General features: G+C 45.6%; 1 protein-coding gene across 1 annotated transcript in view; it reads right to left on the reverse strand.

Annotated features, from left to right (window-relative positions):
* Positions 1–11,834, reverse strand: part of ELOC (elongin C) — a gene marked incomplete at its 5' end in the record, with an annotated part of 381,231 nt that extends 369,397 nt beyond the window's left edge. Inside the window, 1 exon segment of the mRNA XM_044067225.1 lies at positions 11,781–11,834. Coding sequence (XP_043923160.1) covers positions 11,781–11,787 — 7 coding nt within the window.
* Positions 11,835–13,717: the final 1,883 nt, after the last annotated feature.

The raw sequence follows: 13,717 nt of genomic DNA on the forward strand, positions 1-13,717 counted from the left end.
CAAACAGTACATAAGCCATGCTCATAAATGCGTAATTGCTCACTTCCAGGTTAGATTTTTCATTGACATTAATGGGAAGTTGCAGGTGATGGTTGGCTAGCACAGTAACTGTACCAAGATTAAATTTCTCGTGTTCACTATGTCAGAATTTTTAAAAAAAATCCATTTCATACATACTTTAAATGAAAAAAATAGGTTAAATCTGAAACTTGTGCCAACAGTAGCCATGCACTGCTATTGAGCAAACTAATCTGGCTCCTTCATGGTAAGGAGTTAAAGCACACAAGCCTCTTTCTTTAGAACTTTGCACCAATGGTAATACTTCCTGCAAAGAAATCACCGACTGCTCCACTGTAAGCAAAAAGTAAAGCCCATCAGATGACACCTTGCTGCCCAAAGCACAGTACAACATTAAAAATATTTAAGTACATACAAAAAGCATAGTTTAATAAGCAATGTAAACATTCATGGATATCTGACACTCAAAAACAATTTTTTTATCAACTAGCTTGTGTCACTTGTTTCCTAGCATTCTGCAGCGGTGTGGAACCACATTCTAGATATTCCATCTGTCTCTGACGTAATGCAAACCTTCAAATGCAAATTCCGACCCAAATTTACCATGTGATGGTTTCACTGGTCTTTGCTACGAACCCTTATTGCCTTCACCTCAGTGACAGTAATATGTGGCTCATGCCACTGTATGCACCATATATGGACTAAAATAAAAATACTGATAATACTCATAACAGATGGGCTAATCAGGCACTTGTATAGCTCACTCTCAATAAGTAACCTGTGCTTGAATAGGACTATACTTTTGCTGCTTCCAAGTCCATCACTGCAGTATTCAAAGAAATATGAAAATTATATTGTGCAGTGTTTCACAAAAGTGTCAAATTCCCTGAATGTACAAGTCATCCAGACTTACTGCTTAGCTACTACACCATGCCTATAAGTTGATATCACACTGCTCATGCATATTATAGCAGTCGTAATGCAGTCACGTGCATATGCAATTTTCAATATTCATAACGCTATTTATTACTATTTGTGACCATCATTTTCCTCCTAATGCCCTGTGCTCTTGTACAGAGTCAACTCCAGATACCCAGGGGGTGTCTTACAATCATTCTGATGCATGCTTTGTCCTGTCAATGGAATGGGGGGGGGGGGGGGCAGTGAAGCCTAGCCACATTTCACAAACATAAGGCAACAGGATTCCTGTCCAAATACAGCTGTGATATGCACACGTACACATACTGGCAATTTAGAATCTTACCAACTCATTCACCTGTACATCCCAGGGATGCAAGAAACCAGAACACTCTGAGAAAGCCCACGACAAAAAACAAATGCAAGTAATTATCAAGTCATATTCTGCACAACACTCAAGTCATTTTTCTCAAAGCAGCATGTCACTGCAGCACCATCAGAGTTAATGTACAACAATGTTTACTTTCGGACACAACTGCTGATGCAATTTGCTATTCACATTCTTGCAGACATACACATTTTAAAAATTCAAACCCATGACTACCGCTGTAAGCAATCAGAAGCAGAAAATAAAGACATTAGAGCAGTGTTCAAGAAACTAACTACAGGACAAGTCCAGCTTCTGTTGAATGAACATCATTCTTACAATACAGTTTACGCTTTCCTAGTCTAATGGTTACATTTCATGACTGATGTGCACTGTTTGGCAGTCCTATTTTTCTCAGATCCCTTCCAGGTCTGTATACATGCAGTAGTCATAATTCAAGTCTCAGAGCAGGAAGGTGGCAAGATAATTTCCACCACATGCAGCATTGCAATGTCTGTACAGATTACCAACTGGGCCTGAAAAGAAGGTGAATACTCACATTTCAGTGCAAGGCTCTGTGGTTCCTGCTGTCTCCTCAACCTATAAGCTGTGTCACAGTCATGCTGACCCCACATCTCAGTGCATGTTTCTGTGGTACAGCCATTCTTAACACTGCCTCCACTTGATGTACCCATAGGCTGTGTCACAATCATGTTGAAATATTTCTACCATTAAACAGGTGCAGGCGTATCCACACATTACAATTTTGCACAACTTATTCAAACACTTAAAGACAGTGTTTATGACAGACAGTAGCCATGCCTAAAATTCACTCCACATGTCATCTCTTTGCAGAATATGCAAGAGATGCATCTGTTCTCAGTCTGCCACTTGACTACTGCTAAGAACTTTCTGGAAAGCCTGTAGCTTTATCTTGGCTCTTCAATATTTGTCCATACTGCATCCCTCTGAGTTGAAAAATGCACAGTACCTCAAAACAAGAGTCAACTGCCACCCTGTTGGACCCAGTGTAGCAGTGTGTCAAATCTGTCACAAAGACAAAGTACAAACACAAACTTCAAAAGAAAGGGGACATAACTCAGGAAATAAAATATCTTAACAATACTACTAAAAGCAAGCCATTAATATGGCATGCAGAAAGATATCAAAATGCAAGTTGGCTCTACCTTTTGCAATTCAGACCATCACTACAAGCCTGACACCTAGCATGACTGTATAAATAAGAGTTTAAGACACATCGATCTTTTACCAACAATTAAATCACTACCATAAATGCCATCCACAGCAGGCATATGACAAATTATCTCTGCAGCACTACTCCCTGAAATGCTAAGGCCTGCATTCAAGTCTCACTCTACAGTCTGCATTTAGCCTTTTTAGAAAACCCAGTGGAAAGAAAAAATATAAACGCAAACAGCTGTGTTTGTCAAACTGGATTGCAGGGAAATAACAGATGTAATGGGATCCTATCTCGCCTACCTTCATAACAGATGGGTTCGGAGCCGATCTATCGGCTCCGACTCGGCCACTTTTTTATACTCTAGAATGAAGACTCTAATTGGCTGGGCTCCCCCTTATCCCAGAATGCACCATGCCGGCTTCCCCAGATCTCGTTTGCCGCTTTTCAAGCGGGACGTGGTCTCTACTTGGCTGGAGCAAAGTGCTTTTATTAACCTTTTTTTTGGTGTTTTGACACGGGGTTTCTGTCAGAAAACTAACAGCTGTTTTAACAGCTATATCAGCGTGTGTGAGTGAGTGAATTTGATTTTCGCGCTTTTTCTGCTGTTTACTGGGCAAGGCCTGTTTAAGTTAGAGGGCCTTTGCCCTTGGTTGTGTGTGCTTGTGTTTTTTGTATAAGAGAATTTAAATTTTCTATATCTTCTGTTGTATTGAGCTAAGCCCTTTCAAGTCAGAGGGCTTTGGCCCGTATTTGATCCACTTCTGTTTGTGCACTGTACTCTGTGGTCCTTTTGAGTTAAGGGTTGTTGCTCTACTTTTAAATTTGTGTCTTACTTTCATTATTTAACTAGTGTGATTATCTAGATGTCTAAGGAACAGAAGTCAGGTTTTAAAAAATGTACTAGGTGCAGTTATAAAATGTCTATCACAGACAGCCATGCTGTCTGTGTTTCTTGTAAGTGCTTAGGCCCTAAACAGTAAACATGCAGTGTTTGTCACGCTTTTTCTTCCAGGGTCCTTCAGGAAAGGAAAAATAAGTTAATCCTAAAAGGACTTATCAAGCCTTCGTTTGAGGAAGTGTTGACTCCTTTTCCAGCTTCTAAAAAGAAAAGGTAGTCGGCTCCGACCAGTCCGTCGGAGCAGACAACCAAGAAGCATAGGCCGACTTCTTCCTCAGCTCCATTGGCCTCGGAGCAGAGGGTTGAAGGGTATGCCTCGGTGCCTCTTCCCTCGGCTCCATTGGTGTCGGAGCCACAGCTTATGGCACCGAGAGGTGAATCACCTACTTCGGCTCCATTGGTCTCGGAGCCATTGGAGGTGTGCAGCTCAGGCTCTTCCCCCTTGGCTCCGAAGGCTCCATCGGCGCCGACATCTTTGCATACGGTGCCTGTCTCGGCACGGATAGTTTTGGACACCTTTCGGTGCCGGTCCCCTAGTTTATCGGAGCCGAGAGAGAAGCTGTCTCGGCCCCAGTCTATTTCCTCTAAATCCTCCAGGTTGTCGGATTCGGATTTGGACAGGGTTATCCAGAGGCTTTTCCAGTCCCCGGTTTTTACTAGAATGATTTCGGCACCAGCCCATTCCACTCCGGAGCTGATCCCCTCTTCCGCTCATTTGGTTCCTCCTCCAACCTCTTCGGAGCCGTTGGAGTCTGTGATGGTGGAGCGCAGCGGAGCCCTTCAGTCGGAGCAGAGACCCCTTCGGAGCTGTTAAGACACAGACTACCATTCCTACCCTGTCAGCGGTGTCAGGGTTCGGTACCGGTTCTTCCTCGGTGGTGGCCGAGGGGAACACTATGGGACTGGTCACCTCTATGCCTAGTCTTCCCCTTGGAGCATCGGCCACAGGTATTCCCGCTACTGTTGTGGCCTCTCAGCAAGTTCCCTCCGTAGAGTCTGGAGGTCTGGCTTTTGAGGCCATGAGGAGTGCGCTGTCCATGACCTTGCCGGCTCAGCAGGTCTCGACCTCACCGTCCCTAGACCTCGGTACTGGTGCCTCTGGTGACATTCTTTCCCATGACAGTGGGGCCCCAGGGCTTGAGGATACCCCCTTGGGGGGTTCCTTCTTCCGGGAGATCCTTCCGAATCTGCTTCGGATAAACCTCCAAGGACGAAATTGTGCAAGAGAAAGCACGTTGACTCCCAGGATGAGTCCATCACATCGGACACTGACCTCGATGATGCGGAGGGGTCCCCCAAATTGTCCTCGGACGAAGTCTCCTTCTCAGACATCCGAGATCTTGAAACAGAGAGGCGATTGGCAGTCCAAAACCCCTTCCATGGAGGAGTCAGTCTTCCTCAAGGCCTTTGGGGCCCAGCCCTCCGCCTCCTGGGTGTCTCCACCCTTCGATGAATTACTGGACCTAATTTCTCGAAGGGTGTGGGAACACCCTGATACTGTGGAACCAGTGCCCGCCAGGCCTAACAAATTTCTTTCAGCCCCTCCCCAGAAGGAATTTCTCACTAAGGGAGTTGCAGTAGATGCGCTGGTGGTGGCATCTGCCACTCAGCAGGACGTGGCAGAGGCTTCGACGTCTATTCATCCTCCTAATAAGGATTCTAGGAGCATGGATAGGTACGGAAAGCGTACCCTTTCTTCAGCGGCCTTTACCCTGCGGTCGTTGAATTATCTCTTTCATTTTACCAGGCTCCAAAGGGACCTCCTCAAGGAGTTAGGAGAGTCCCTTGTGGGTAATCTCCCTGAGGCGCTAGCCCAGACTGTAGGTGCCCAGATCATAGTCTATAGTCAACTCGTCCATGAGGCTCATATCTTATGCGGCCGAAGGGGTGAGTAGAGCAGCGGGAACAGGAGTGGCTCTTAGGAGACAGGCCTGGTTTCGCTTGTGCCCACTTGCGGAGGCCTTTAAGTCTTCCTTCGCCGACGCCCCCTTTGATGGGTCTTCTCTGTTTGGGCCCAAGGTGAAGGACACACTAACCCGGTGCGAGCAGGAGGGCAAGACCTTGACTGCCATTGGGGCCTGTTTTTCCGGTCCCACTAGACCTTATCCCAAGGCCCAGAGAGGAGGGAAAATGTGGTTCAGAAAATCCCAAAGGTTTTTCCCTAATCCTCCGGGTGATCCCCCCTCTAGAGGCAGGGGGGGGGATTCGGGAAGATGCCGCCCCAGAGGTGGCAGAGGCCCCCGCAACTCTGGAGACCGCGATTCTTTTAGAGGTTCCTCCTACCCTCACCGTCCCTAGGACGTTGCCCGACTGTGCATGTCCGGAGCCAGTCGGGGGTAGTTTTGCAGAACACCCACAGGCTTGGGAATCTATAACCAAGGATCGGTGGGTACTCCTCATTATTACCGGAGGCTCTCATTCCCTTCTTCAAACCCCCTCTTCTTGTCAGGAAAATCCCGGACGTGCCACCCAGTCAACGGGATCAAGCAGCCATAGAGGTTTCAAAGCTGCTAACCAAAAGGAGTCATCCAGCCTGTCCCCGCCGACCAGATCGGATTAGGAACTTACTCAAGATTATTTTTGGTGCCAAAAAAGACAGGGGACTTAAGGTCCATTTTGGACCTAAGCTCGTTGAATCGCTTTGTGAAAAAGTCCAAATTCCGAATGGTCACCCTTCAGTCCATTCTCCCGTTATTGGAGAAAGACGTCTTGATGTGCTCCATAGACCTCAAGGACGCTTACTATCACATTCTGATACATCAAGAGTCCAGGAGGCATTTACGCTTCCGCCTGGGAGACAGCCATTTCCAGTTCCTAGCACTGCCCTTTGGTCTCACCACAGCCCCCAGGGTGTTCACCAAGTGTCTGGCAGTGGTGACAGCTCACCTGAGAAGTCTAGGATTCCAAGCGTTTCCCTATCTAGACGACTGGCTCCTCATTGCCACCTCCAAGCATCTACTGGTTCGTGCAGTTATGTCCAGTCAGTTTGGGTCATTCGCTAGGAATCACATTCAATTGGAAAAAATCTGTGCTGCAGCCATCTCAGCGCATCACCTTTATAGGCGCAGAGTTAGACACAAGAAGGGCATTTTTGCCTGCAGAAAGGATTCAAGTCTTACAATGTCAGGTTCTAGCCTTGTTACCCAGATCACGAGTTCCGGCCAGACAGATTCTACAGTTATTGGGCACGATGGCCGCAACTATTCTTCTAGTCCCCTTGGCCAGGCTGCACATGCGGGTGCTGCAATGGCTACTATCGGTCCAGTGGTACTTTCAGGAACTTCCCCTGAACCATTTGATTCTGATTACGGACTGTTGCCGTCGGGACCTCCGTTGGTGGCTGCTTCGGTCCAACCTGGACCAGGGGCGTCCCTTTGCCCTTCAGCCCCCTGTTGTCACGGTGACCACGGAAGCCTCCCAGATAGGGTGGGGGGGTCATTATCTGGACAGGTCGGTCCAAGGCACATGGCAGGTTTGCGAAGCGCACTTACACATCAATATCCTGGAAATGAGGGCTGTGTTTCTTACGCTGCAAGCACTTAATCATGTTCTCCCCCAGGGTACCATTGCGATTCTGTCTGACAACATGTCAGTAGTCTGGCACATAAACAAGCAGGGCGGGACCAGGTCCTATCCCCACTGCAGAGAGGCCTTGAGAGTGTGGCATTGGGCAATTGCTACCCACTGTTTCCTAGTAGGAATGCATATTCCGAGGAAATCCAATGTGATTGCAGACAGGCTCAGCAGGACCCTCCTGTTGCCCCACGAGTGGTCCCTCAACGACAGAGTGGCTGCGAAGATATTCGCCAAATGGGGCCTCCCTTGTTGCGACTTGTTCGCCAGCCCCCTCAATGCAAAATGCAAAAAAAGAGTTCTTCACTCTGACTCCCTCTCAGGGGCAGATTCCCAGGGATGCTCTAGCCCACAGTTGGCCCCCCGGTCTACTTTATGCCTTCCCGCGAGTTCCCCTTCTTCCGAGGGTGATACAGAAGGCTATTCACGTAGGGAGTGACATGATCTTGATCGCCCCACACTGGCCTCATCAAGTTTGGTTTCCTTTCCTTCAGAGACATGCGATACAAGGCCCTTGGATTCTGGACCCAGTGCCAGACCTGTTGACTCACCAGTCGGGACACTCTCACCCATCCCTCCGGTCTTTGAAGCTAGCTGCTTGGTTACTCCACTTCCAACCCTAGTCTGGAGATAACTCTCTTTCCCCAGAAGTGATGCACATTTTGTCCTCTTCTCACAAGCCATCCACGGTTAAACTGTATTCCAGCAAATGGAAAAGGTTTGCCTGCTGGGCCCAGCAATGAGGTATTGATCCTCTTACTGACCCAGTGCCGCAGGTCCTAGAATTCCTAGCCTCTGTTTCATTTGGGCTCCTCAGTATCCACAGTTAAGGTTCAGTTAGTGGCCATTTCCAATTTTCATGTTTCCTTTGAACCTTCCTTAATGGCAAACGGGCTTTGCAAGTCTTTCCTCAAGGGAGCATGGCTCCTCAGGCCCCCAACAGCACATCCCCTCCCCCCTTGGGATCTAAATATTGTTCTGACCTCTTTAACTCCTCTCCCCTTTGAACCTGCAGCTACGTGTGATATAAAGTTTCTATCTTGGAAGACCGCCTTTTTAGTGGCCATAACCTCTGCCAAGTGGGTTTCGGAGCTTCAGGCTCTCTGTTCTAACCCTCCTTATTTGATATTTCACAAAGACAGGGTATCCCTCAAATTGAATCCCTCTTTTTTGCCCAAGGTAGCATCCCCTTTATGCATTCAACAGTCCTTGGAGCTTCCTGTGTTTTTTCCCAAATTCTCCAACAGTGCAGAGTATACTTTCCATCAGTTGGATGTTCACAGGCAACTGTGTTTTTACTTGGACAGAACCAGTCAGACACGAAAGTCTAATAAGCTGTTTGTATCCTTTGCAGAGAATAAGTTGGGTCAGCCGGTGGCTAAAACCACCATAGCCAAATGGATTAAAGATTGAGAATAAATGAAGGAGATGCAATCAGGCAGAGAGCTGCCTTTCCCAGTCAGGGCTCATTCTACCAGGGCTATGGCCACTTCTGTAGCATTCCACTCCAAACTTTCGATAGATGATATCTGTGCGGCTGCTACCTGGTCATCTCCGCACACCTTCATTTCTCATTACAAAATTGATGTGGCTTCTAGAGACAGAGCTTCCTTTGGTTCCACAGTTCTCAGGAGTGTTTTCCAATGAGCCACCCAGGATTTAGGTGCTAGGGACGCTGTCCCATCTGTTATAAAGGTAGGCGAGATAGGATCCCATTACATCTTTTAGTTATGTACTTACCATAACTTTGGATGTATGGGATCCATCTAGTCTACATTCATATGTACCCGCCCTCCTTCCCCCTTCCTTTTGGAGTTAGAGGAAATGTTGGTCCTTACTGAGATCTTCCTTTGAAGGACTCTAGTTGGTTAGAGTGCCTGGTGGGGGTTTCTGTGTCTGTATGACTGTATGAAAGCAAACAAACAAGATCTGGGGAAGCAGGCGTGGTGCATTCTGGGATAAGGGGGAGCCCAGCTAATTAGAGTCTTCATTCTAGAGTATAAAAAAGTGGCCGAGTCGGAGCCGATGGATCAGCTCCGAACTCATCTGTTATGAATGTAGGCGAGATGGATCCCATACATCCGAAGTTATGGTAAGTACATACCTAAAAGTTATTCAAGTTAATACTATACCACCACTCAGCCTAACATAAAGCAGTTTATTTTGAGGTCATAATCATTCTGGTGTGTGAACTTCCAATTCGTGAAAAAGCAAAGATGACAGATTAACCTTTCAGAACATGCACAACTGTATTCCCTGCTTCTACAAAGACCGCCAAGAAAAATCCTGCACTTCTCAAAGCAAAGTGTGCCACACTAACTTATCTTAACGGACAGATGCTTCTTTCCTCATTAAAAGCTGATCTAGTCACCGTCAAACAACTGTCTACTTTCACAAAAGGCAAGCTTATATTTTTAAAGATCTTTTTGGAAAAGTCAACTCAATTATTCAAGGCCCCATTAAAGAAACCAGTATTTCTAATGCTTCTTCACTTCCTACCCCCTAATGGAAAAGGAAAATCAGCCTCTTCCAAGATTGGCAACACTTGCTTAAATTCCTCAAATCCGAGCACACCGACACAACAGGCACGCGCACGCACACAGATAACGGCCACACAGGTACAAAACGCACTCTCTAAAGCCAAGAATACAGCATCCATGGGACCAGATGACATCCCGGGCTGTGTACTACATGAACTACAATATGAACTGGCACCTCACCTAAGTGTCATGTTTCATTATAGCCTCACCTCAGGTTTCGTGCCCACTGAGTGGCGCAGAGCTACAGTTATCCCAATCCACAAGGGGGGGATCCACCTTGGATCCCGGAAACTACCGTCCCATCAGTCTGACAAGCCTTATCTGCAAGGCCATGGAGCGTATTATCATGGAACTTATAAACAAAGACATTGGCAACCTTCAAACACTGGACCCCACCCAGTTTGGGTTTGTGAAGGGCCGATCTCGTCTCCTGAACCTCATTGACTTCTTTGAATCAGTCTCCAGAGCCATGGACAAGGGTAAGGTGGTCCACACAGCCTATCTAGACCTTGCCAAGGCCTTTGACACCATCCCCCACTCTGGAATCATAGATAAACTTACTAAGTTGGGTATTAATCCCTATGTCACCCAATGGGTTGCTAAATGGCTTACTGATAGAACCCACACTGTAAAAGTAGCAGACTCCAAATCCAGCTCCAGACAAGTGACAAATGGAGTACCTCAGGGTTCAGTCCTGGGGCCGCTCTTGTTTGGCATCTACTTCTCTGAAGTACAGGTCAACACTAAGGGACTCTGGCTAACAAAGTTTGCAGAGGACTGCAAACTGGGAGCTATTATTGAATCCCCAAATGATGTGGATACTCTACAAAAGGGCCTTACAGAACAGATGCTTGGTGCCAGAGCCATGGGCTCAAGCTCAATGCCAACAAATGTATTGTTATCCCGTTTGGGGAAAAAACATGTATCCATGAATTACCATATAGGTGGCAGTACACTAAACACAGAAAGTGTGATAACAGACTTAGGGACACAGGTGGACAGTGGTCTCACCTTTGATAACCACATCACCACAACAGTCAGGAAATCCTTCTATGTGGCACATCTCATCATGAAGGGCTTTTCATCCAGAAAAAAAGAGGTCATTGTCCCACTGTACTCATCCCTCATTAGACCCATTATAGAATACAACGCCCCATTTGGTATGTACCCCTCAAGACATCTGCAACAACTGGAAAGGCCTCAGAAATACCTCACTAAAAGAATCACAGGCCTAAAGCAGATGCCCTACGCTGACCGCCTTAAAAAACTCCAGCTATACTCTGTCGCATACCGTCTACTCAGAGAAGATCTCTGCTTAACATACAAGGCCATGTCAAACCCAGAGCTGTTGGACATGCTACACTTAAAGAAATCCCAATCCCTCAGAGCTACACGCTCCAGGGATCTAAACCTTGTCATCACAATAAACAAAACATGCTGGAGGGATAGGTTCCTGACCCAGAGACTCCCCAGACTCTGAAATAGATTGCCCATACATGTCAAGCAGAGTGCCTCTTTGGACCTCTTCAAGAGGAACCTTGACGTTTGGATGGGAGAAAGGAAATTCACCCCAGGGATCACGTCAGTTGCCCTGCTAGACAGGGGTCCAGGAAAGTAAATAATGTGGGAAGAAATCGCCAGGGAATTGTTATGGCTAGGCTTGTATAGGCCCTAGGGCTGATAGCCTAGTACCAAGCTATGAACAGGCACGCGCGCGCACACCGACACGCCAAAATTGTAACCCCCTTTTTTTCTAGTCCTTCAACAGATTCTACTCCAAAAAGAATTCTCTTAACCCAGAAAACTTGAACAATGCAGACACTGGCTCCCTGGCACAGAGCAACTCTTGACCTTACTTGTATACTTTTTAAAACTCCAAGACACATACAATGTCCAAAATATTAGAAATATCTTTAAAACTGCCTTTCTTTGATCAGTGTCCAAATTCCCATATCTCCAGTCCACAGCATACTGACTTTACCTCTATTCACTCAACCCTCAGATCCTGGAAGACATTATATAAGATACTGCTACTTCTCTGTGGACTTCACCTACAATATACATCAAAGGATGCAAATATATCATGAGGTGGTATCTTAGATCTGACCAAAACATTTATCTGGGTAAATCACCACAATATTGGTCCAACATTGCTGCTCATCAACTCTAGCAGTGAGGATACACAGGGTAGCCAGTGCATAAAAAGCTATCACAAAAAAGCCAAAGGAACTTCTTCCTAACAAAATAATTTCACACTGCACTTACCCATCATTTTGCTTTTGAAAGACTTTTCTCCAGAAGTGTTCACGTAATTGTGTTCTATAAAAAAGCAAAGCAAACAAAATCAAGCAGTTACTGACTTAAATTAAATTTTCATCACTAAAAATGTTAAGTAAAGGGCAAACAAAGTAGCAATTAAACAGATAACATTCAGTTTTGCCAACTGTTGCTTGCAAACAGTCTACTGTAGCAGAACAGGCAATGAAGTATGGAAATCTTAAAAAAAATAAATAAATAAAAAAATAAACACACACACACACACACACACACACACACACACAGTGGATTATCAACAGGATACAATGTCAAAGGACAGCACAGTCATGTATAGGCACTGCTTGCATAACCAGTGCATCTTTGTGCAGAGGGTACTGTATGAGCAAATCAGAGTTATACCCATCTTAATGGTTGGAACTCCTGACTAGAGAAGTACAATTGTGCAAGCTGCACTTAACCATGACAGCAGTTATTACTTTTTCACTGCTCTAGTAACCTATGGGTGTATACTGCCACAGACACAGCAAATGGCTAGCTTCCAAAAGTTTTCACCCTCATCGTCCTACACTGTCAATATGGCTGCCTATGGCAAAGCACTTTTAGAGGAAATTATATAAGCAGTTAGAATGACTAAAAATCTTCAGGACTTTCTTGCCCCTCACCAAAAATGGGTAACTCACCTTGAATTCAGACTATCCCACACTAGAACTTTATACATCAAAGGGGGATAGCGGATGGATGAGTGCAGCTACTGCAGCAGTGAAGCATTTGTATGTCTAATGTTATGGATAACTGCAGCTTACACAGCTGTACTATGTTGATCATTCTCACTGCAGCAGCCTATGAGTAGAATACCATAGCTTATCCAACCTGGGAGGAGGAAGGGTAAGGGCCCAGGAGTCCCTGGGAATGATCTTACAAGCCTGCTATGGACATGCAAAAGGAATCCAGTTTCTAGTGCTTTGTAAATGTATGAATACAGGACCAAGTTGCTGGCTCTAGACAGTTTCTCAAGTATGTCATCATAGAAGCCAAGGCTCTAGCAGAACACACCTTAACACTGACTGGAACAGTTTTGCCATGGAGAGAGAGTTCTGTCATACAGAGCTGCCATTTTCATTCGGAGTTATCCCTTATTTTTAGATCAGGATAGAAAACAGGGAGAATGATGAACCAATTTGATGTGAACTCTCAAAACAACCCTAGGCTTCTCCCGCCATCACACCTTGCAACTTAGTTACCTCTTTTTGCAAGTGTCAGAGAAAGGAGAAAAGCAGCTTTCAAAGAGATGAACATCAAATCAGTCAGACAGGCAGGTCCAAAGAGAAATTTCTCCAGCACAAGAGAGATCCCAAGGAGGGACTTTCAGAAAAAGAGAGGAAACCGATGGCTCCATAGGCAGACAAGCTCAAATGGCGACAAGGTAAACCTTTACAGAGGAATACACCTATGCATAATTATTCACAGATTCGCTATGCAAACATATGAAAGGCTGCACGAAGGCTGACGCACCTACCAGAAATCTCAAAACACTAAAAACAAATCAAGCTGGTAGAATCCTCACCTAAATAGGGTACAAAAAGAAAAGCAACTCCCTTAAAGACAAGTACTCTTTTACACAACTAAGCAAGAAACTAAGAGGTCTAATCAAGTCCAAAAGGCCAACTATAAGGGCAGGATAGCCCTGCAGGCTAAGGACAATTAGAAGGCTTTCTTGAGCTATATCCACAACCTTACAGGTAAAAGAATGTGCTGAACTGGTGAATGGTACCACCTACACTAATAAGAGAAAATGACCAAGAGCACTGCACCAAAGGTAAAAGGTGAGGTTATTGTTATGTAGTTCTGAAGTCAGTGTAACGTACTTTTGACGAACATGCTAAAACTTTCATCGTTGTGGAATAAATTTGTTAGATTTTTTACTT

The sequence above is a fragment of the Protopterus annectens genome, chromosome 3.part1 (genome assembly GCF_019279795.1).
Source record: "Protopterus annectens isolate FY-2018-M chromosome 3.part1, PAN1.0, whole genome shotgun sequence".
Lineage (NCBI taxonomy): Eukaryota > Metazoa > Chordata > Ceratodontiformes > Protopteridae > Protopterus > Protopterus annectens.